General features: G+C 36.1%; 1 protein-coding gene and 2 long non-coding RNA genes across 3 annotated transcripts; 2 read left to right on the top strand and 1 right to left on the bottom strand.

The window, feature by feature from the left end:
* Positions 1 to 6,186: 6,186 nt before the first annotated feature.
* On the bottom strand, positions 6,187 to 9,734 carry ptmaa (prothymosin alpha a). Its single transcript, XM_056749653.1, has 5 exons — positions 9,584 to 9,734; positions 7,383 to 7,451; positions 7,187 to 7,277; positions 6,937 to 7,031; positions 6,187 to 6,832 (listed from the first exon to the last, which is right to left on the bottom strand). The coding sequence occupies exons 1-5, from the start codon at positions 9,626 to 9,628 to the stop codon at positions 6,794 to 6,796; spliced, it is 339 nt and encodes a 112-aa protein (XP_056605631.1). The 5' UTR covers positions 9,629 to 9,734; the 3' UTR covers positions 6,187 to 6,793.
* Positions 9,735 to 9,968: 234 nt separating this feature from the next.
* LOC130424849 (uncharacterized) lies at positions 9,969 to 11,910 on the top strand. Its single transcript, XR_008906986.1, has 2 exons — positions 9,969 to 10,371; positions 10,536 to 11,910. It is a non-coding gene; the product is annotated as an uncharacterized LOC130424849 (long non-coding RNA).
* Positions 11,911 to 14,274: 2,364 nt separating this feature from the next.
* LOC130424235 (uncharacterized) lies at positions 14,275 to 24,227 on the top strand. Its single transcript, XR_008906920.1, has 3 exons — positions 14,275 to 14,382; positions 19,401 to 19,679; positions 22,837 to 24,227. It is a non-coding gene; the product is annotated as an uncharacterized LOC130424235 (long non-coding RNA).
* The last annotated feature ends 1,258 nt before the right edge of the window (positions 24,228 to 25,485 follow it).

Raw genomic sequence — 25,485 nt, 5'->3', positions numbered from 1 at the left:
TTGTATCATTTAAGAAGTTTTTAATATTTTTACAGAAAACAAGAGATAAATGCTTAGGGGGAATGTCATTTTTTGCAGTGTTGCTGTGCTAATGCCAATCTCTTCGTGAGCGTTTTGAATCTCAAAAGTGTTTTAATTTAGATTAAAGTAATTGAAACAGTACTAATTGGAAAGTATGTTAAATAGTAATAAAATATACAGTAAGTTACTGGCAAACCTGCAAAAACTACAGCAAAGTTTTACAGTGTGGCACAGTGTGACATGAAACAGATCCAGGTTCAACAAAGATAGATTTTAATAGTCCCACATTGCATTAATGGTGATGTAAGAATAATTGTGATATACTAAGAATAGACTTGTTAATACACCATTCTTAAAGTATTATAATTGCATCTACTTTGTTTGTAATGTAATGGCCTATTTTCCCTAGAAAGAGTAATCAAAATGTTTGCATGACAAGTGTATGGGACATGTGTCCAGAAATTCAAACATTTACATCATGATTAAAACCAACCCTGAGTATTAAACGTCATAAGACCTTATTTTATGGTGCACAGCAGGGCTAAATAAAAAACAAGTCAACCTTTAGGTTTATTGTCAGATTCTAGATCACACAACACTGTAGCATACTATATCAATGTTATGTTGTGAAATATCAGGGTTATGCTGACATCTAGGGGCTACTTTGATCCAGTGTCGAAACCGAAGCTGCTGACCTCAATTATTAAGGGGTTAGTTCACCCAAAAATGACAATTCTGTCTTCATTTACTCACCTTTAAGTTCAAGTTTCAATTCAATTCAAGTTTATTTATATAGCGCTTTTCACAATGTGTATTGTTTCAAAGCAGCTTTACAGGGGCAAACAGGAAAAACAGATAAGTTAGAACACAGCACAGTGCATGGTGTTTATACAACGAGTAAGATCATTCTAATAAATAATATCTAATTTATAAATAAATAAATGAATGAATGCAGTCTCCCGGTGAGCAGGCCAACACTGCCCTGCTGTGCTGCAAGTTGTTCCCATGGTTGTTCCAATTCTTTACACATTTCTTTGTTCTGATGAACACGGAGAAAGATATTTGGAAGAATGCTAACCAAACAGTTCTTGATACCCATTGACTACCATAGAAGTAAACATTACTTGATAAATTTTTTCTGTTATGTTTGAACATAAAAGAAGATATTTTGAAGAATGTAGGATAGCAAACAGTTCTGGGGCACTTTTGACTGGCATTGTATTTTTTCCTACTATGGTAGTCAATGGGGTCCAAGATCTGTTTGGTTACAAACATTCCTCCAAATAGCTTTCTCTGTGTTCATCCAAACAAAGTAATGTATACGGGTTTGGAACAACTAGCGTGAGTAAATCATGACAGAATGTTCATTTTTGGGTGAACTGTCCCTTTAACATATTCGTTTAAAAGCCACAGTATTCAAAAACATTTGGGTGATGGCATTCACACTCTAAACATGTGTGTGTAGTCAGTCATGTTGATTCACTTTTTTTGTAACAAATTAAATGAATTAAATTGAGTTTAATTGTTGATACACCACTGGATGTTGAAACAGAGTGAATGCTTGATGTCTAAATGTCTAAAAATGGAACATAGAAATCCTGGGAAAATGTTGTTAAGGGCATTGTCAGATTCAGTCTATAGTGAGCAAAAAATATTTCTATAAGCGATCTTGTATCTTTCAAATATTTAAATTGGCTCTCAAATGCATCAAATGTAGTACATTTATTTATGCATGTTGTCTGAAATAATCGTGTTACCTGAATGATATTTTCTTGAGTTTTTTTTAACTTTTCAGAAGATATAGCTTGTGTGCAACTTTTACATGTTCAGAAATTGGTGCAGTGATTTCACCACTAGATGGCAGAAAGTTTCAGTAAATACTAAACCTATGTCTCACGTCGGATGGCTGCGTCCTCCGAAGGACGTATTCGAAGGCTGCACCGAGGATGTCACATTTCAGAAAAGCAAGTAGGACACTCTAAACGAGATCTTCGAATGCCACAATCTTTCACGGGAATTCGGAGGATGCACGGGGTGTATCCTTTGTTGGCAGATAACTGTTTACCTCATCCCTCAGAGGATGTAGCCTCTGGAGGACTCGAGGACGCAGCCTTTTGAAATTAGACACAGTTTAGTTGCTCAAGAACTTTATATGTGCGATGTAAGATGTGAGAAAAAAATCTAACTTTTCTGTAAGAATTTATCAAATAATATGACAAGTTTCCCAGAAAAGTGAAGAATTGAAAATGTTTTTTTTATATTTTTAACTATTCGTGTTAAAAAACAAAATGCAAAATTTAAACCAAAATAATCGTTTGATATTGTAAAATATATATGGATATGAATATGCATTCTTTAGCCTATATAAATTAGATAGTAGAGACAGATAATTCGAGCTTTTTAAAATGTATTTATTTATGTGGCTGATAAGAAAAATGCAAGAACAATGCAAAATAATCAAGCATAAATTGATGCACATTCCTATCATATTTATCTGATCAAATCGTACATTTAATACAATTTAGATGCATAAAATCTCAACCTTTATTTTGTTTTTATCAATAGAAGCTGAAAATCGGCTATTATCAAAAGCACCACAAGGTGGCACGAGAGTCTCAAGTGCAGTTCCCACCCACCCAGACTACTGTGAGTCATGCTGTTTATTCAGCAGGCAGAAAAAACTGGACTGAGAATTCACACAGAAAGACACAAGGCTGGATGTTCACACTACAGCAGTGCTGTGTCATACTTATTATTCCATGGAAAACTGAAAGTGGGGGTTGCAAACGAATGACTAGTAAAAATGTGCACAGCCTAATCAACATATTCAATGCGTTGGATGCCTGTGGTTGGCCTTGGGATGATGCATTGCATAAATGGGACCAAAAGGAGACAAAGATTTAAAACAGCACCTGAATATAGGTATCCGTCCTTGCCGTGGACGGAGGATTCTGGAGGATTCTGGATTTTCAGAAAATCGAGAGGGAATTTAAGTATCTTTTTATTGAACAGATCTGTGAGTTATGGTGTAATGTTGTATTTAAATTAATGTTATTTCTCATGTAAATAAGGTAAGTTAGTTGGTGATTTGATAAACAAATGTACACCCTACACTTGTACACAAGTTATTTTAGATGCAGGTGGATTTGATTCATTTTGTTAATGGTTGGAAAGGAAAAGAATGTCAAACATGATCGTTTAGCTTTTGGTGAATATAAAAATATTTACAACATAAACAAAAGCTTGGTTGTATTCCTTGTCAAGACTGTGTGTGCTACTTTTTTTTTGTTTGTTTTGTTTTTGAAGGAAAATGAATTATTGTTGAGCCAAGATCTTGGGCACCAGCTACCAACACCAAAGGGATTTAAACCCTTTTGGTTAACACAAGGGTTTAAATTCATAAAGGTGTTGTGCTGTTTAATATTGTAATTAGATGAAAGTAATCCGTTTAGATTTCCAATAATATGTCATTTATTTCTCAGCAATACTATAATGCTACACATAATTATTTGAATATTTTTCATAGACCCATCTGCTTGTGGATACACATTACTTACAGTACACAGACAAATATTTGAGCACTATTATTTTCTATACCACTGTAAACACACTTAACAATGGCCTGGATGCAAAAGTCAATGTGCTCCAAATGTGCTTACACACACACACATACACACACACACCCACACACATGTAAACACATGAAATATTCATGTTTTTGTACACTGTTCAAAGAGTTGTTTGATTTCACCCTAATTGAAGCTTTACTCATAAAATAGGTCTGGCATTGGGGAAAGCGTATTAAGACAAATTTAAATGTAGATTCATTCGGCGCCAGAATCATAGACCTGTCATGAACCCGGTGTTTTATTCATTAAAATCCACTTACATTAGATAATTACGTCTAAGAGTTATAATTATTGATGTGACACCCCCTTTTACCCTATAACATCTTCAAAGCTCATGATAAAACCGAACCAAACCTGTTTGGTCACTTATAGTCTCAGAAATGCATAACAATAGAAGATTTAAGCAGAGAGGTCCATTGTGGTCATAGTATAGTTTAAGCATATGCAAACACATTCAGTGATAAAGGAATAATACCTTGTTTTGAGGTCTCAACTTTCTCAACATCAACAGAATGTATGAAAAATAGCAATAACACAATTCATATCACAATTTCTCTTTTTCAGAGAAAATTTCTTTCTTTGTGAGAGCATCATGCATTTTGACCATACTATTCATAACTGCAGTTTATGAAGTAAAGTACTGTTTAAAACACAAAAACTTTAGAATAGCGTTGTAGAGTAGAGTAGAGAAGAGAACTTTAGGACATGAAGTTTAGGAGCTCTTCAGATTTGCAGGTAATACCCAGCATGATAGTGTCAAGACAATAAGACATTATAAACATACACATAAACATATACATTTTAAATTCATCAAATTTAAGATTGATCAAAACTTTGTTGCGTACACTTGAACTTTATGCATTGCCTTTTCGACCCATTTATACCATGATACAGCTTCTACTTTTCTGCATTACAAATGAATAAGATCAGCAGGTTTAAGCATGCATCACTTTTTGTGTTTTCCTCTCTTTTCTTTCTCACAGATGGCAGGTTTTTTGTCATGGTGCTATTTGTATCTTCACTGGGCAAGTGATATCTTGTATCCTGTAAAATTTGTTTTAGTATCATTCTCGCCATGCACCTTATAAACAAAGTGGGCACACCTGCATCTTCTACTGACTACAGGTTAATGCTTGTTGGAAATGTGTCCGTTAAGGAAAATAATATGGAATTTTTCCAACGCCTGCCAACATTACGGTTCTCTATAACTCTTATTTCACTGATTTAGACAATCAACTCTTCATCACCTGAATTCTGATCAGTCGATTGTCATACAGTACTTGTTTTTCCCAATGAAAGCTTGACTCTGAAACCTTTGATTCCCTGGCATCTCATTAAACCAACATGCCTGCTTCCTCACAGATTCAGATTTTTTACCTTCCCCTAAACCTGACTTCTTTTCAAGTTTAGGAAGCAACCGGTTTTTGTAAACACAGCTTGGTGGCCTACAAATATAAACATGACTACTGTCCTTTGCAGTATGATAAATCTGTTTAAATGTGAATGTTTAGTCACTTTGCCATGTTTTCTCTGGTTCTCATTACTTTTCAGTTAAATCTCTCTGCGAACAGTCAAGTATGTAACAGCAGTTGTGCAATATAAACTGTCACTGTGTTTTTTCTGAGCGATGAAACCACCAAAGCACTTTGGCTGTTTCCATTTATAACTGTCATATATTTTGGTGCTGTGCATCTTTTCTAATATGTGACATAAATGTCTATGACAAGTTTTTCCATGCTTGTATCAGTTACATAAAGGCAATTTGGAAAACTTGTTATTCGGATATGTTTGTATTTTTACAGAAGACGTTTGAATTATACAATGGTTTAAGCTTTTTCTGTGTATAACATTTCTTATAATGCAATTAGGTCACCTCATGAAGTGTACTTATAAAGTAAATATACTCAGAGAGAAGTTGTAAATAGAATCCAGTATCTAAATTTCAAAGTTCACTATCTCAAAAGCTCAGATCAGGTTTATGGATTTTTTGGTGATACTAATGAACTCTATTACAGAACTTTATTCATACATAAATCCAACATATTGAATATTAACTTATTAGATATACAAAGCTTACAGCTTGCTTCATGAAACAAATAAGTAAAGAAATGAAGTTGAGGAAAATGGCAGTGGCATTTAAAAGCTTTACCATAATGTCAATAGAGTCATCAATCATCTTGATTGTAAAGATTTCATACTTCCTGTATAAATATATATATATATTATATATGCACACACACACACACACAGTATATATATATACTGTATATATATATGAGCATCTGATGTGAGCCTTATTCCCTAAAGAAATATGCATATAAATGGAAGAATTCACACAGACAGTTTTATTTAACACAATATAATTTATACCGGATTTTGGAGTCTTAAAGGCCTGAATAATTTACATTGATGTACATTTTGACAGGCTGATGAAAAACATGAACTGCATCTGAAGATAATGCTGGTTCTTGCCCAGATATTCTTGCCCATACAGCTCCAACATTAAAACTCATGAAAAGTCATAAAAGGAAAAAAATTAAGAACTCACAAAATAAATTTCGGTTTATTGTCGCACAACAAATTTCACACATACATCAAACAGGCAACAAATAGATAGCAATTTAGTAAGCAAGAAGGAAAAGAAGAAAATCTTCTCTTTCCCTTGCCCTCTCATACAATCCAACTACGTATGATACAACTGATGTACATACACAAGGTTACTGGAATGCTTAGAATTAAAGATTTTTTCTAGTTTTTTTCCCGCTCATTTTTAACATTTTTTGTCGCTTTTTTACAAGTTTCCTTTGAGATAACATGACATGGTCAAACCACAAGTAAAGTCTAATCCTTAAAGAAGCATCAACTTCAAAGCACCGTTTGGTAACCAGAGATCACTGTCAAAAATGGCTGACCTCCTAACAATATGTACAAAAATATAAAATGTAAATAAAAATACAAACAAATTTTTCCTTTTAAAGTATTTCGTAAGAAGGTAGAGCTTTGAAGTCTTGGTTGTTTCTACAAAATCTGCAGTTAGGTGTGTGTACACGGATGCTGGACTCTACTTGATGACCACGCTGTTTCCTCCCCATTGGACAAGTTAAGGAAAGGAGGGATGAGAACTTTACGAGCCAAGTAGCTTACTACACGGCTGTCTTCTGCTTCTTAGTTTTAACGTCATCCTGAAAATGCAGAGTTAAAGTTAAAACACCAGCTTGTAAACTGTTGAAAACATCATTTTTATTATTTTATCTAAGGACCTCAATGACCAAAAAGTTAAACTTGCCTCATCGTCATCGTCATCATCATCATCCTCATCATCCTCTGCCGCTCTCTTTCCCGTAGCACCCTCAGCCTCATCATCTTCATCATCATCTTCACCTGTAATACAGCATAAATACTGTTTCACATATCTTTGTTTATGTGCTTCAGTTGTTGACACATAGGTGGCGCTATGGCAGGACGTTTTCCACCACTTCAGATGAGGTGTTGATTTAAATCCTGCATTCTGACCGCTGGATCTCCGGTCACCTTACCTTCTACATCATCTTCCTCCTCCTCTTCCTCACCAACATCATCCTCTTCCTCATCTACTTCATTTTCTTGATCGCCGTTTTCCTCGTTTTCCTACAAAAAAAAGATGTAAATGATAAAAAGTGAGTTTCGTGTAATGTGATAGATCATTTTTTAAGAATCTGATGCCGATGGTCACAAAATTAACAAAAAACTCACCGCCTTTCCATTAGCGGGAGCATCTTTTCCGTTTTCTGCCTCCTCAACCACTTTCTTTTCTTTAAGGTCCTAAAAAATACACAAATATTTTGTTGCTTCAGTTACATATTAGAAACGGGAGAAATAAAAACATTAATGCTGTATTCACATCCTCACATATCAGCGAACCGTAATTTCATTTCACATTTGAAACGCGACACTTCCATATTCTATATTCATTGGCTGTGTGTCTTCTCCATCCCCGCCTGCTTTAAAGCCCATATTGAGGTGTTGTAATTTGATACGTCGATGGCGTTGCCGCCAATAAACTGTGTAGTTCACAACATAATCCACACCATTGCGTTTGGTAAAGACACGCCCGCTAAAAAACTACAAATTCCAGATCACAATTAGAGAATATTTTAACTCGGCCAATAAGAGCGCTCAAACGAACTCAACCAAAGAGAGGCAGGCCATATAAACCCCTAAAGGGAGAGAGAGAGAGAGAGAGAACAATAGCGCTAAGCATTACGGCCCCTTTTAAGAATTCTCTTTTACGCGCTATAAATCGTTCCCTCGAGAATAATCTTTATTTTTGAGAGGACATCGTAAAAGACCTTGTTAGGCATATCAGTTGAAATCACTGCATCGTCTCAGTATAAAAATGCAAACTATTCATCAGAATAACGTATAATATGCTAAACAGCCTTCCGCTCGTATTAGAAAATGTAGGTCATAATCCTTAGCCTTTAAACCGGTTAGCGTCTACATAGCGCCTGCAACGCCTTCTCACGCCGTCACCATTAACTTACATGCCAACGCTTTGTACCGACACAGAGCGCCAGTGAGCCACACATGAATAATGAACATAATCTCGTCGATAGAGAGGGATTTTACCATATACATGATGAAACGCATGCATAAATACATCAAATAAATAGCACGGGCAGTATCTGTAGTCTAAAACAGAACTCATCTGCGTATTTCAGAGATTAATTTAGACTCGCACGTATTGAAACGGGGCTGCATAAATATAGCCTAACAAAGGACAAACCGGTCAGAAATGTTATTTTGCCCACAACTGTCCAGCAACAGCGGTTCGTTTATGATAACAGCAGAAATATAACAAACACTTGACATGGGTGGTGGAAAATGTTCGTTTACCCTGTAACTTCGGTTTCGCGCTCACATCCTGCGCAGGCAGCGCGCTACAATGAGAACTCATTCAGTCAGTCAGACTGCTGCATCCGCACCACCACGGCAGCGGGCTTTCGCGGAATAAGTTTGTGCACAAACCGACATCACTAAAAGAAATAATGTACATCTGTACATTTCCCCAACCGGTTCTAGGTGCATTAAAAACTAGTCCGTGCTTTCCGTTCTGACGCTTATGAATAAAGTGTCGGACAGGTAGAGCATAGCCCCCAAAAGCTGACCGATGTAGTGTTTAACCAATATCGCAAAGTTGACCTTTCATTTCGCGACAAAAGAGAACTTTGCGTCTAACCTTAACTTGACTGACGTGCGATCGAAGCCTCGGTAAACTCCCGTTAAAAAGACGGTACATCTGAGGCAGGGTGGTTCTAAGGTTAACGAAATTTTATTAAAACTGTTAAAAAATCCTGATTTTAGTCGAATGAGACGACATTGGGTAGAAGAATGGCTCTCACGTTCTGGGTCTTGACGGAAAGCGTATTTTATTTACGGTGAGATCATGAATCGTGAGGTCTGCAGTAACTTGTGTGACAGATCGGGCTGCGGGGCTGAGGTATCGCCGCGTCTGGCGGACTCTACGAGGCACCTTCAATAACGGAGCCTACGAAGTAATAACTAAACTCGTACAACAAACCAAATAAGCGCACGCCAGAAATCGCACGATCATCTGCGTCCATCTCTGTCACATACTTCTCAAAGCGGAACCGAAAACCCGCCTGTATAAACAAAGAACCCGCGCAGAATCAGAACAAAACCTCTTTAGTTGCAAAGGTCTTCGTAACAAACCATAACTTCAGAACACCTCACATTTTCCCGTGAACATCACAAGAAGTCTCCAAAGTGGTAGCGAACGGTCAAAACACCGACAAAATTTGCAGAAAGCGTTCAGACAGCGGTGGATAAATCGGCGTATTCCATACCATGATTCATATTTCAGTCTTATTTATTCAAAAGATTAAAAAACCCGCATCTGTAGAATTCAGTGTATAAATAAGGAGTTGCATTACCTTGGCGGAGACTTCCGAGCTGATATCGACTTTTGTGTCAGCCATTTCTGCCTAAACGTCTAGAATATAATATATAATATAAAGAAGAAAACGAGATGTGCTTAATTAAATAAAGACTATTAAGCGTCTGTAGCGGGCGCACACGGCAGCAGAGCCGTTAATATAGACTCTAGGCGGAGCATAGAGGCGGGTGGTTTTCAATGATTGGCCAATACGGAAAACAATCGGTCTCTGTGATTGGCCGAGATGGAACAATAGACAGTTTTTCAACAAAGTCAAACCCCACCTCCAAACCAACCTCTGACTCATTTATGTGTGAAGTAACTGTCGATCCATACTATCCTGGTCAACCTCCCTTTGATGGATGGCCTAGATGGGTCGACTTCGTACGTGAGGCACTAATACTGTAATGCTCTATATAGAAATTACGTTTTACACACAGAAAGCATATTTTTTTTATCGAAGCTCTATTTGTATGGTTTACACATGCGTTGACCTCGTTGTTGAATATGTATTTATTCGTATACATTATTTTGCCAAAGGTGTTTCCTATTTGTAAACTGTCAATCAATGTGAGACGCGGTTATTTCCCCCAAAGCGTTTGGATTACACCCCCTAACCAGAAGTCACCTAATTCATATTAGATGACTCTTAAACTTTGATCTGATAAACTCCCATGTTCAAAGAATATAATATTGCGGCAGTTAGTGGACGCCCCACTGGTGAAACCTGCTCAAAATTTGAGTGACAGCTCTGAAGCCCCTCCCCTTTGCCGACATTTTGCCTGGGTATGTAAAACACATCCTCCTGTGATTTATGCTATCATTCTTTTAGATGTGTCTTTGACATAACGCACAATATAATTAAATCGTTTCAAGTGAAATCTAGTGCGAAACAAGTGACATCCGTGGTTTCTTAATATGCTTAACCGAGTTCTTGTTTCTTTTCGCAGTACTGAATGACAAACAGATGATTTGTGGGGCAGTGCTGGAAAACGAATGTGCTCGTCAAACAATGCGTTTTATAAATATCCGAAATGAGGTTTTTATTTTTAAGCAGAAACAAATGCAATGGTGGAAACTATTTACCTCACCAACATGGCCGACTGAAATACCGTATGGCGTCTTAAAGACTCCTCATTGGGTGATTGGGCCGAACGAACGCAGGCTTGACGCTTTGCGAGTGATGATTGGATGCTGCGAACGTCGATCAACGGAAGGACCGCGTTGAAGGTGGTTAAGAAAACGTGGAACTGGAACGCCCGCTTGTTCTGTTATTTCTCTCCTCCCACATCAAGGACGGATGAAAGGTGCTAGCAAATACATGTGCAGGATTAGGTTTGCAGATGGGTTTATGAGGAGTTATAGGCATCTATGATTTTATTTACAGGTAAGACGTTTGTCAGTTACCTTAATAACAAATATGATATATCACATTGATCAAAGGTTATTTTTTATTTATTGATTTGTTGTTATCCTAAGTCACGTTTATGGATTTGTTTTTATTTGGATTTAATCAGGATATTGCTTGTAAATAAGGATCTAAGGTCATGCCTTTGCTATACAATTTTATTGCATTTGAATTCCACTATTCTGTTTGTAAGCAGTGTGTCTGTCATTTCAGCAGACACTTATTCAAAGCCATTTACAGTATAGCTACACTAATTGCATACACAGGGCCCCCTGGAGCAAACTGGAGTTAAGTGCCTCGCTCAAGGGCAAAATGGTGATAGAGCAGGATTGTGATATCAGGCAGTCTTCTATTCCTGGGTCACTGCTGCTTGGAATTAAACATGCATTTGTGTTAGCCGCCCATATTCATAACCACCTCTAATTGTCTCATACATTTATAATCTGTCATTTCAGCAAACACAAATATCAGACATTGTCCGGCTCACCAGAGTGCCGAATAAATTATTGTTTTAATGAATGTTTAATGGAGAGTCAAATTACATCCTTCAATCAAACTGAAGTAATCTGCAAAGTTTACAGCCCTAGACACAATTTCCCTGTGTTTGTCTGTTGCTGTACTCTCTCCCACACAAAACATGTACATTTCTTTTTAAACTAATGTACAAATAATTAACAAAACGCTGGCATTATATTTCTGCAAGTATAGTATGGATAGTTCTTGAACACCTTGTCTCCCTAGATCAACTGTTTGTGACAAGATTTGCTGTTCATTTCTATACAAATTTTTTATAAAATAATAAAGAGACCATAGACAAACTTGGCTCAGGTCTGACTTGTAATGTAGTTGCTATACTTATTTGAAAAGGGTTTAGCCGTTTTGCTTTCTATAATGTTACACAATAAAAATACTTTACAGATTTCTGTGTAAGCTCTCCTTGTGTTACACTATACATATAAGACCAAACGCTTAAACATTTAGTAATAAAAATGTGAATCCTCCTCTTCATTCACCAATAAAAATATTAGAATATAGAAAATAGTATGTTTTACGTGGTAATTTTGTTTTATTTTCTTCCGAGATTAACTTGCTTTGGTTTGATACGGTACATCCTACTGCTTCCTAATGCATTTAAATGTGTCTGGCAAACAATTCTCTTTAATGTATACAAGAAATAATTGTGACATGCCCCCTGAAGCAGTGACAAAAGAGAAACAATCCTTCGCTCCATCCACCCCTTTCTTTCTCCCCCCTCACAGCATCCCTGAGATCAGTCTCTATTACCTCTGCTTAAAGCTCTTAAGATGAACCGTGAGAGGCCTTTCTCAGTGATCTCTGGCATCTAAATGGAGTCTTTTCCTGTCTGCAACAATAATAACCAATCTGGAAATCCCCCTGCTTTGCTGCCGTCTGGTATGGGGAGTCACGTGACCCAGCGCAGTCCCAGGAGCCCAAAGCCCTATTTGCCCCGGTCTCATAGATGGTCCTGTTTACTCACAAAATCTGATTGCTGTTAAGAATCTACAAAGGCCTTGAGACAGAAACATGGACACGCTCTGATTATTACAGCTCTGTTTATAGCAGTAGTATACAATAGTAACTAAATTATTTTAGTATCTAACCATCATGGATTAGATGATTTATCATTTGTTCTGCAGAAACTGGTACTTTATTACATACTCTTGATGGTTTAATGTTTATTCTTGATTGTGAGGATCTTCTTTGGCATAGATGTGGTTTTGATAAAATATTTGAAACAATCTTATTTTTTGTATTTAATAAATTAATATTTAAAATCCGAGTCTGGTCAAATAATCAATAAACTCGAGGTTGAAGCTAGATCAAATGTCTTAGTATCACTCCACACATTTTAATTTGACTCTTAATGGTTTCAGGTGTAATGTTACATTGTTGTTCACAATGTTCAGGTTTGTTTGAATTACATGAGCACGACAAATATTTCCATGCGTATTCAAAAATGTTTTATGTTTGCAATGTTTCCTCAAACCCTTGAGGACGGCAAACAGCTTTCCAAGGGGAGAGTATATCTCATCTGGAATGTTTTTTTATCAGCCTCTAACAGGGGCAGGACTGCAGAAGCTCGGCCTGCTGCATCTTACCCTCACTCATTCTTCACTTTTCTTTAAATATAGCCATCATTCTTTTTACAACAGCTGGTCAGACATTTTATCCAGTTTCCACAGCTGGGTTAATTCATGAAGTCAATGCCTTAATTCAGAGCAGTTACTCTCTTTTTATTTCAAAACCATCCAAGACCATTTTTACCAATCAAATATTTACATGTTTGTTTGCCTTTTTATACTGGATAATATTGGTAAACTGACCAGAAGCAGTCTAACACATAAGAGATTAAGCATTCTGTCCTAGAGATGGTAAGAAATGGTGCTGAAATCGATGCTGCTGATGCATGCAGCACGTGACCCCGTGACCTCTAGCTCGGCATTGCCCATCTGTGTGTTTTATGTGTAATTGAGCGTGTTAATACCTTATTCCAACAGATTATTCATGGTATTATTTTACTATTTTTATTATTTATGTTGTACAATCTGTATTATTGTGCAATTATTATTTATATCGTGTAAAACAAAGTGTTTCTTGACCTTTTTTACTGTTTAGCAGGATAATGGGTTACATCAGTTTTTGTGTACAATTTGAGAGTTGTTAAATAGCAATTTAAGTAGATGTCAGCTTCTACTTACTTTCTGGTGCTTTGCATCACAGCAAAATAGCAACAGTAGGCTTTTCATTCGCTGGCAGACTTTCCTTTCTGAGCGCTGGATCTGATTGGCGAACGGCTCGCACCTTCTGTGCTGAATTTACTCGAAGCATTTGGTTTGTTTTATCAGAGCCTGTCATCTACTGCGCGGCATCTACATAAAGATGAATATCGGTCAGGTGATTCTTTGAAGCCATTCACACTGATCACTGAGCTTTCATCAGCTTTAGTGGATTTGTTACACTTCCAAATAAGACCCTTACATGCATAAAATGTTTCCCCTCTTTCTCAACTGTTATAACATATATAGATTACAATGAAACAAAATATTGATTCATATCATCATTAATCTAAATTACAGGATTTCAAATGACATTATATGAATAAAAATATAAAACATGTGGAAACATGAAGGGAAATGAATTTCTTTTGGTCCATCATCACATACCCAGCTCCTCCCACATAACAAGAACCAACCAGATCTACTTGTGTTAAAGGCTAGGTGGCACTGATGTGCAGTCAAGACTTATAAAACTGCAGACCTCTCAAATGAATTCTCAACAGTCTACCATTACAGGAATAGTCTTCGTTGCACAAGTTACAAACTGGAATCCCACTGCATCATTTTCTGTTCCGAGCAATATGTGCCATGGTAAGTTAAATTTCTCTGCACTTTCATTTCACCGCAAAATCATTCTTATACAGGTAGTGTCATATTTGGTTTTTAAATTGAATACAGACTAAAATGATTTAATTTATATTAAGAATATTTCATGTTGTACAAAGTTTGTTTCTACCTTAAAGAAACAGAATCTGTTATCACATAATAATATATTAATAATCGTACCTTTGTAATATATTGTAAAGGCAGTTTAAAATATCAAGGCCAAAAAATAATCTGTAAAAAAACTCAAATACTAAATGACTCAGCATAACATGTGTAAAATGTTAAGATAGACTGAAATGTAATTTGATTTAATTAACTCAAATCATTTCAAACATATTATGTGGGGCTGCTAAAATGGTATATGAACATATACTTAACCTAATAAATATATTAATTATCTAGCAGAATAGTAATAACTTAATTTTCTAGAGATCACTTAATAGGCTATAATCTACAGAATGACATTTTAATACTTTTAATATTTTACAAATATGTTTTTTAAGATAAAGACACAGGTTTAGTCTCACTAAAGCACATTCAGGCATTTTCTTCACTTATTAAGCTTTTATTGCAGTATATTAATATTTTTAAAAAAGTGTAATTTACTTATCTGTAACTAACTACTTAATTCAACAAAGTGTATTATTGTAAGAGCAAATTCTGCCGACGATCTTGCAAGATACTTGTATAATGTATACAGTATTTCCACTCACGTCATGATATTCTGATTGGATAGCTGGCAAAAGGCCTCAGTCTTCAATCCATATCACTCACACGCCCCTGATTCCCTCTCGTGACACAGACAGGGATCTGCATTGCCCTCAGCTCCAGATAGGGAAAGTGAAACAGGTAATCAGAAAATAACCTACAAAAATAGAAGTTACTCATTCCTCTGTGTTAAAGTGAAATCTTGAAAAAAGCTGAACTCCAGGTTCCAGGATTTGATGATTATTGAAAAAATAGGCCATTATACAAAACACAGCATGGAAAACACATATTTCCTGATTATATTTATGAAAATATAATGTACTTTGAATGCATAAAAACAATAGCAATTCAACATTTCATTTGTTCAGATGAATAACAATTTAAATTAAACATTAAAGTTTGTTGATTATTATCTAATGTTCGAAATTTGGACTTCACTGTGCATACTGTACACAACAATATAAACTTACAGAAAAGTTGAACAGTTCATGACATGAGGTCCTCAGGGTGATTACATAGTAAAATGATTTGAATATCTGCTGTCTGATAATACTGCTCGTCTCCATGCTAACTTAAAGGGTGCAAGAAAATCTTGTGAGCTTTATCTCTGGTTTCATTACTTATGCACTTCCTTGTCAAGGAGTGATTCTTTAGAGGTGACAAACCACATGTTTACACTTGGCTGCCTGCAACACAGTGTGAACCAGCAGTCACCCCAGCAGTTATGTAAAGTCGTACTAACAGGGCAGCGCTCTCCTGACCCTGAGAGGAGTGTGAACAAACAGCAGATTGCACTTAACCTAACGGCATGTGTCCAGTCAGCCTGAAAAAAGACTAACTGTGCTACTTGAGTGGTGGAAGGTAGTTTAGCTCTGAGTACTTGGCAGCGTCTCATATTTTTCAACATTTTCTTTGTCCAAAACGTAGTGAAATGCCTACCAAGGAATATTTGAACAGATACAGTATAGTGCAATGACCCACACAGCTCATGATTCATTCTGAAATAGTATGAAATGTATGTAAAAAAAAAGGTTTATTCACACGATATAAAGAAATCCCCATTAATGAATGGTAATATTCCAGCTGCTGTGGAACCAGAAAAATTCTATAAGATATTTGTTTTTCCTTTTCACTCTTTTAATATTTTTATAAAATTGCGTGTTTTTCATCTTGTTTTACCATCAACTTATTTCTGTAATTTAACTTATTTTACCGGATTTCAGAAATGTATGAAAATTCTGTCAAATAAAACAGTGAAATGAATTTATAAAACATCAACAATATTTAATTTATTTCCTTTTGTTTTTCAAGCAACTCATTATTGAATTGACAATTCAAGGGTCAATTAAACCTTCTTCAGGCAATGTAAATCAATAAAAAAAGAATTATACTGTAATAAAGTTTAAAGTACCCGTGAACCGGATGTTGCAATCAGTTTTACTTCCGTATTCTGAAACATTTCCAAGTGAAAAGGAAATTGAAGGACGATTCATATCATCAGACATATTTTTATACTACTCAAAGTAAATATAAAATGCAGGTTTTAAATGATGGTTTTATATATTAAGGGAAAAATCAATCCAAACATTTTTGACCCTATGTGAAAAAGTAATTGCCCCCCTTGGTAAATCATGAATTAACTGTGATGAATTAAATAACTGATTCAATTTCACTAGCCACACTCAAGCCTCATTACTGCCAGACATGTTGAATCAAGAAATCACTAAAGTAGAACCTGTCTGACAAACTGAAGTAGTCTAAAATATCTCAAATGGCAACACATCATGCCGTGATCTAAAGAAATTCAAGAACAGATGAGAAAACAAAGTAATTGAAACGTATAAGTCTAGAAAGGGTTACAAATCCATTTCTAAGGCTTTGGGACTGCAGCGAACCACAGTGAGAGCCTTTATCCACAGATGGAAAAAGCATGAAACAGTGGTAAACCGTCCCAGGAGTGGCCGGCTTACCAAAATTACTCCAAGAGCACGATGACTCGTCCAGGAGGTCATAAAAGATCCCAGAACAACATCTAAAGAACTGTAGGCCTCTCTTGCTTCAGGTTGAGGTCAGTGTTCATGATTCTACAATAAGAAAGAGACTGTGCAAAAATTGCATCCATGGGAGAGTTCCAAGGCGAAAACCACTGCTGACCAAAAAGAACACAAAGGCTCATCTCACATTTGATGAAAAACGTCTTAATGATCTCCAAAACTTTTGGCCAAATATTCTGTGCACTGATAAGACAAAGGTTGAACTTATTGGAAGGTGTGCGTCCCGTTACATCTAGTGTAAAACTAACACAGTTTTCATAAAAAGAACATAATACCAACAGTCAAACATGGTGGAGGTAGTGTGATGGTCTGGGGCTGCTTTGCAGCTTCAGGACCTGGACGACTGGCCATAATTGATGGAACCATGAATTCTGCACTCTACCAGAAAATCCAAAAAGAGAATGTCCAGCCATCGGTTTGTGACCTTAAGCTTAAACGCACTTGGGTTATGCAGCAGGACAATGATCCATTGTCCTGCTGGATCAGAATGGCTGAAGAAAATTTTGAATAAATTTAAATAAAGGTTTTGGAGTAGCCTAGTCAAAGTCGGGACATAAATGCAATTGAAATGCTGTAGCATGGCCTTAAAAAGGCTGTTCATGCTCAAAGACCCTCCAATGTGGCTGAATTGCAACAATTCTGCAAAGAAGAGTGGGCCAAAATTCCTCCACATGTGAAAGACTTTCGCAACTGCTTGACTGCATTTGTGGCCGCCAAGGTTGGCACAACTAGTTATTAGGTTTAGGGGGGAATTGCTTTTTCAGAAGTGTTTGGATTGTTATTTCCCTTAATAATCATTTAAAAACAGCATTTTGTATTTACTCTGGTTTTCTTTGTATAATATTAAAATTTGTTTGATGATCTGGATCATTTAAGGATGACGAATATGCAAAAAACAAAAAATCACTTTTTCACACCACTATAGCTCCACAATGCAAACCAATACATTTTTTGTATTGCAACATATCATGCAACAACATACTGTATCATTACAATCCCAGTAAAACTTACATTGACTTTTATAAGTTCATTTTGTCCAAAAGAGTTATTGCAATGGTAACCATATTAACAACATGTGCCACTGGCCATCGTGGCGATTCGCTGGGGCGGGCTCTCGAGAGGCACTTACCAGCCTGTGCACATGCGAAGTAGATGAGGGGACATTGAAAATGTTGGTGATTTATAAATGGTGATTTATTGCAATTTAAGCTTTTTAAGCCACAGTATGTATACAGTTCATGTTATGTTAAATAATTGACCCGAAATATGCTGTTAAACTGTAGAGATATCTGTCTTTACCCGTTGAAGTAAATAGCTCTCCCGTTGGGCTACAAACATGGACGTAGACGAGCACGACATCTGTAAATGGACTTTGATACTAGTTAATTATTGAAGATAGGGCTATCCCAGAATGCACTGGGCCAAGCTCAATAGGAACAAAATATAGATTATAAATATTGCACATGATTTTAAATATGTGTCATTCAATACTGTAAGTTTTGCTAAATATAAATAGTTCAGTATAATAAAAACAATATTTGTCTTACATATAGAGTCCTTATCTAAACAACATAATAATCTCCGATTGTTGTTCTCAATTGCATGAGTCCCTCATGAGGAGCATAAGTTGTGTGTCTCATTCCAAGATGACTAAACTGTTGCCTTAGATTGTAGCTACCTACAGTATATAACTCTCTAGCTCCAGGTATCAAAATGGAGCAGTTATCTTCCCACACACAGTTAACCTATGATCATGCATAGCAGTCTGAATTTGCATAAAATGTCAACTAATTGGCTTTATCACCTATATTTTGAAAAGTTGGTAGAATATATATGTTTAAAGCGCAAAGCACAGTACGTTGAAACATTATTAGCCCGTTTTACATCACGGTTTGTAATTGTCATTACTATTGATGATGTATACAGCCTATGAGGATGATACTCGCGCATGTTTGTTGTTCACCGGGGGAATGGTTCTGACTGCTGCAGCGGTAACCAGTGCCAACAGCAGCATCACACTAGTGTCCATATAGACCAAAAGACTCTCTCGGCATAAGCTGTCGTTCATCAGATGTGTTCAACTGATATATTTGCAGCAGGGTCTAGTTAGCAGTAATTATTTGGGTCATCACCGATCTGTGCCATGACACAAAAATCATCTTCTCTAAATGTTAAAAAACCTCTCTCTCTCTTTTCTCTCTCAACTCTTCTTTTCCCGTCCTTCCATCCCCATTTATTCAGCTCTACTTTATCCTCAATCACCTCATCAGTGCTATTATAATAGGCCGGTGAGTCTCTGCGCTGTTGGGGGTCCCACATGGCACTATGGGAGTGCTTTGGCCTGTGGATTGGATTACAATTTATCCATATCAGCAACTGCAGCTTCCTAACAAAGCCTGAGGGACCCTGAGCAAAATTCAAGCCGGACAGAATTCACCAAGGACAATCTTGACAGGAAAGTAGGATGGCAGACAAATATCTAGTTTTATGACCTCATGCTCCGACACGTCAACACTTGAGGTAAGACTACTGTGGGTCTGTGTAGATGTTCTGTTGGTACACAATATAAGATTTAAGTGTATTTCCATCTATGTTTATAGCCTCACTGACAAGTGGTGACAAACTCACGCAATTACCCTAAATCACACCCAGGTTAATGAGGTCATGTTAGGTCAGTGACACCAAACATGGACGGAATAAATTTTTTTCATCTCTCACTCAACATAACACTTTTAATTACTGTTTGTGAGAAATGTTCTATGTTATAAGGAAAGTTCTCAATATAAACATTTCGCAAAAAAAAATTTTGACTGAATATAGTTTAACAGGTAAACATCGCTGTAGTCCTTACAAATGATTATGACCTCTGCATGTGATTTGAAATACAACAATCTGTCTTTGAGTTTATCAGTTGATGGAAAGTTTGTGAGCGTATAAGTCTGTGGATCGAAAGGTCATTCGTTTCAGCCCAAGGTCATCCAACGCATCCTCTGTGACATCACACACAGATGATGTAAGTTCGCTAAGAGCCAGTTACAGAGGGGGGGGCTGTTTGTTTGAAACAGAGAAAGGTGCTTTGTTTGCTTCGCTTCCTCTTCCCTGCTACATGACTAGAACATTGTTCCTGTTATAGTATTCAATCATTTGAAGGGAAACTAAGTTGCCCTTTGTGGATCTGCCCTTACAGGCACATTTCAGAGAGGAGAAAGTATATCTTACAATCGACGACCAAGGATGGACTAACATAAAAACTCTTAGGGTATAGTTCACCCAAAAATGCAAATTTTGTCATCATTTACTCACCCTCCTGTCATTTCAAAATATGTAAGACTTCCGCAGAACACAAAAGAAGATATTCTAGAAAAAATAGCACAAACAGCACCGGCACTCGTTCACTTCTATTGAATGGACACAAAACCAATGCAAGGGAATGAGTGCCGGTTGACAACAATACTAAATTTACAATCTTGCTATGAGTGGAAATGCTCAACGTGTGTCAAATTAAGTACTAAATTTGGTTTCTGAAAATAAACCAAACCTGAAAAACATGTACAGGAGTAAAATGTGAGAATAACCCTCCCATATCTCATATATGATTACTGCTGTGTGATGTAGCTAAGTAGTTCTCAAACAGGGGGCCCCAGGATGGTTTCAGGGTGGCCATGATTTGTTGCATTTAATGAAATATTGAAATTTATCATCAATTTTGCGCAATCTAACAACAAAAAATAAGACAAAAAGAATTGATGTTCCAGCATTTATAACTGAATAGGTTTTTGGTTTAATTAAAAATGTAAGTTTAAGATTATAAATCTTTTTTGGGGGGGCACAAAGCGACACACTCTACATAAAGGGGGCCTTACAACAACAACAAAAAGTTTTAAAACCACTATGCTATAGGGTTCTCAAGTATTACCTATGGAATAGTTTCAATAACAAATTAATAACCATAAAGTTTGATTATAAAGGGAGAGGGGGAGCCAATAAATACATTTATTATTAATAAAATACAAATCATTTGAATAAATTAAATGCACATTTGTGTGAAGTGTTAAAAAAAAATCTTTTCATTGCTTCTATAAAAAGTTATTTGGCATCAAAGGTTTAAATAAAATGCAAAATACTGGTCCAAATTGAGTTTTAGCTGGACCAGTAACTTCTGTAAATTATGTTCTTCAACCTCATAGCAATTAACCAAATGCATCAATGTATTTTAAACACTGCCAGTGAACACCAGAAACTGCTTTCTGAACTGATTTTTGTGAAAGAGTTTCTTTGGGACTTATGTACGTCCATTTAGACCCATCCTTTATGAGAATATGTAGGTACATTGACTTTTATTTAGATATTATGAAATCTTCCAAAAAAACTCCAAGCTTTTAGCTAGTGACTCGTGATGGTACATTAAACAGTGCATCCAGAAAGTATTCACAGCGCTTAACTTTTCCACATTTTGTTCCATTCGAAAATGGAATTAATTATTTTCCTCAAAGTTCTACAAACAATCAATACCCCTTAATGACATATTGACAGATGTTTGTATCCTGAAATGTTTCAAGGCAGAAACAATCTCTGATTCGCAACCTCCAGGAGATGGCGGTAATGTTCAATTTAGAATGCGAGCTGCTAGAAAATAGAAGTGCATGTCAGAGCACAAACCAAACCCAAGGAATTGTCTGTAGACATTAGAGACAGAATTTTATCGAGGCACCTGAAGGACTCTCCGACCATGGGAAACCATAAAGATCTTACCTCCTATTTCCTGCCATAGTAGGGAAAATAAATAGCTTTCACTCCAAAACTTTGCTGTAGTTTTGCAGCAGATTTGCCAGTAACTTACTGTAGATTTAATTACTACTTAAAACGACTTTCCTGTTGTTTGCAGTTTGATCATAATTTACTTTGACTTTAGAGATTAAAAATGATGGCATTGGCACAGCAACACAGCAAAAAATGACATTCTTCCTAAGCATTTTTGTCTTATTTTCAAGTAAAAATATTTTAAACTTCTAATAATATGATACATTTACAAAACAAGAAAAGTGACTTGTTTTATGAAAGAAAATATAAGAAATAGGTAAGTTGATGTTTAAAACAAAATTGCGAATTAAATCTACAGTAAATTACTGGCAAACCTGCTGCAAAACGACAGCAATGTTTTACCTTGAACAATGGGAGTCAATGGGGGACGAGATCTGTTTGGTTACCTTCATTCTTCCAAACATCTTCCTTTGTGTTTAGCAGAACAAAGACATTTATACAGGTTTGGAACAATCTGAATGTGAGTAAATGATGACAGAATTTAGCTTACACATCGCTTTAAACAGTCTTCTGCTGATCAAAACCCCCAAAGGTCCCAGTGAGGATTTATCAAAACAACTCACTTCCCCAAAGACAAATAAACAGTGAGGCAGAAGTCTGCTGGCCCAGCAGCATAAGCATAGTACTGCTTTAACCACTAAATCCCAGTTACATAGGTTTAGACTGCGCACACCGGATCAGACAGAAGCAGTGCAAGTAATATTATCCTTTTGGTGTATTTATTTATCATTGCTGGGGGGGAAACATGCTGATACTGTATGGAGAAATCCCTTACATGACTTAAGTATTTATAACATACAGGCTACAGGAATGCTGCAAATGCAGGCTCTGTCCTAACATGCATCTCTCTTCACAGACCTGTCATCATCCAAGAGGTCTACAGGGACTAAGTCGATGGTGCATTTTGTGTAGATGTCACATAAGACTTTCTTTTTCAAGCATAAAACAATAGACAGATAGACATATTGCAGCCATTTTCCACGTTTTATGGTTCTTGTTCTCTTATTCTTGTTATTGGAGAATAAAGTCATTGGATTTTACAGTGATCAGACGCTGACTGTTACACTTGCCCAATGACTATATTTTTTATCTACACTGCTAAGATTATCTAAAACGAACTAGATCCACAAAAACCAGCACTGACCAGTATAGAACAATAAAAAGCCAGACTATCAGCTCTGTCAATGTTTTGTTGTGTTCCTGTATTTTTTTCCAATTATGCACAGGAATAAAGCAGGGTGGTCTGTCTTTTGGGTTAAAACTCATACAGCATACAAGGAAAAGGGGGGGGGGGGGGTAACTTGGGACAGTGGTACAAAGTGGCCACAGCACCTAGCCTACCTTTTCTGAGGGTTTGAGTACACCTGGCAAGACCAATAATGTAATTTCCCACTTTATTCTACTCAACTGCCGACCCTAAGTTTTCCTTCAGTCGAGATGGAAAAGAAAAAACCAGGCATGTCATTCTCTGAATCAATTTCATCCTTTCAATAAAACATAAAATGTGTATCTGTGTAAATGCATGAAACATCAAAACACTATTAATAATTCATATACCACATGGTGTCCACAGCTGTGCTAAATCCACAATGTTTTTAAAAACGGAATGGTGTACTTAACAATATATTCAGTCCTATAAAATATCATGTAAATTTCAGTTCAGTGTAACTGGATTTTGTGATAGCCTACAACCACATTGTATTTACAGCAGATATATTTTTAATACAGAACAGGCAGCTTATTCACAGAAACAAAATATTCAAAGACACTTAGTTTAAACTAATCACTAAAATGTAATGGACTGTACCAATGCCAAAACTCCATGAGCAATTTGTATTAATAAAGACTAGACGCATTTCATTTATCTATATACAGTTCATGGTGAAATAACAAGGCATAATGTGTGGTCACAAGTAAATCATTTACATGTGTTCATGTTATGACAGATATAGTGGTATAGATTACAATGCAGTATGTGCTTCAGAGTCATGTTTATATATATATATATATATATAACAGAAAAACAGATCCTTTACTGTAGGGGGCATATCCTGTCTGGCTCAGAAGACTTCGAAGAATTTTAAGCTATTTGCTGCCATCTTGTGGACACTTTTGAAAACTTCATTCTGTATTCTTTGACCTTAAATCTTCATACTGAAAGGTCTTTTACTCAATTTTTGTTCATGTAACATATGTACTGTAACATGTCAAAGTACACGTCAAATATTTCTAAGATTAATAAATCACTGCAAATTCCACTAAAACGTTTCGTCATTTGATTATTTTTATCTCAAAATCATATTTATAATTTATTTCAAAATTTTAGTTGCACATATCTATCTATGTATGACGTGTCTATGTTTACAGGGAAATAGTACAGCAGAAATTTAAACTGCATAATATGTGGCCGTATTAAAAACGTCTGCAGGTTCCTTTCAAGACCACTAGAGGGACTAACCACGGCCTCTGTTTATTCTAACAGCTGTTATGTTTCTGTGCTTTTGTAAAGCAAAAATATATCAGACTAATCTAACGACTCAACTCCATTCTAATTAAAAAAACATTGCTTGCCCCGATAAAACTTAAAATATCATTCACTACGCCAACGTATATAATCAAATATCTAGGTAACCATTATAGCCATGCTAACCCTGATATTAACAGAATGAAGCATTTGCTTTAATGATTTAATTGATACCTTGGAAGAAGGTACAGATTCCCAAAGTGTATATATAATCGTTTTAAGAACTATGTTATGCCTATTTCAATAAAAATGTTGAATGATGAACGTGTGTTGTTATTCATTTTATTGTAATTTTTGTATTGTTGACTTTGTTGCTTATGTTTTTGCCAATGTAAACACATTGAGTCCAATACAAATTCCCCCATTGGGGAACAATAAAGTGTATTTCAATTAAATGCAAACAACTGAATGCTTATATAGGCCGAATGTCATTTCTAAAAAGTTTCGGTGCTATAATTGTGGAACATACCTTGATATTCGGCATAAAAATGCATGGAATTGTTTAGAATTATTTTATATTTAACAAGTTAACGGCCCTAGTCTATTTCATCAGCACGAATGATCATGTAGGCCTATTTCATGTGAAATGCTTATTTCAAGACCACTTGCAACTTTGTGAAAGGCAGAAAGCTTGTTTAAGTTTAAAAAAATGTATGAACTGAAATGAATGCATTTAGATTTCAGATTTATTAATTATCTTCTCACAAATGTTTGTTGTAGGATTTCTTGTCTTTTAGCAACGTAATGATAAAGAAAATAAAAAGCTGGAATTTTGTCTGAAAAGAGGCAATTCAAATTTTATCACTATGCTTATATGCTCAAATAAAACACTTTTTAATCATTAGGTTGGAATCTACACCGAAAGCACAGCAAAGGGACGACTAGAGCACCACTACACAATTCCACGGTATTTAGTACATGTATAGTCATTATTTCACCGGGACTCTGCTCCACCATGACACGGTAACGTTAAGTTAAACT

The sequence above is a fragment of the Triplophysa dalaica genome, chromosome 6 (assembly GCF_015846415.1).
Source record: "Triplophysa dalaica isolate WHDGS20190420 chromosome 6, ASM1584641v1, whole genome shotgun sequence".
Taxonomy (NCBI): domain Eukaryota; kingdom Metazoa; phylum Chordata; class Actinopteri; order Cypriniformes; family Nemacheilidae; genus Triplophysa; species Triplophysa dalaica.
Note: the sequence above shows the minus strand (reverse complement) of the source record. Positions and strands in the feature narration are given on the sequence as shown.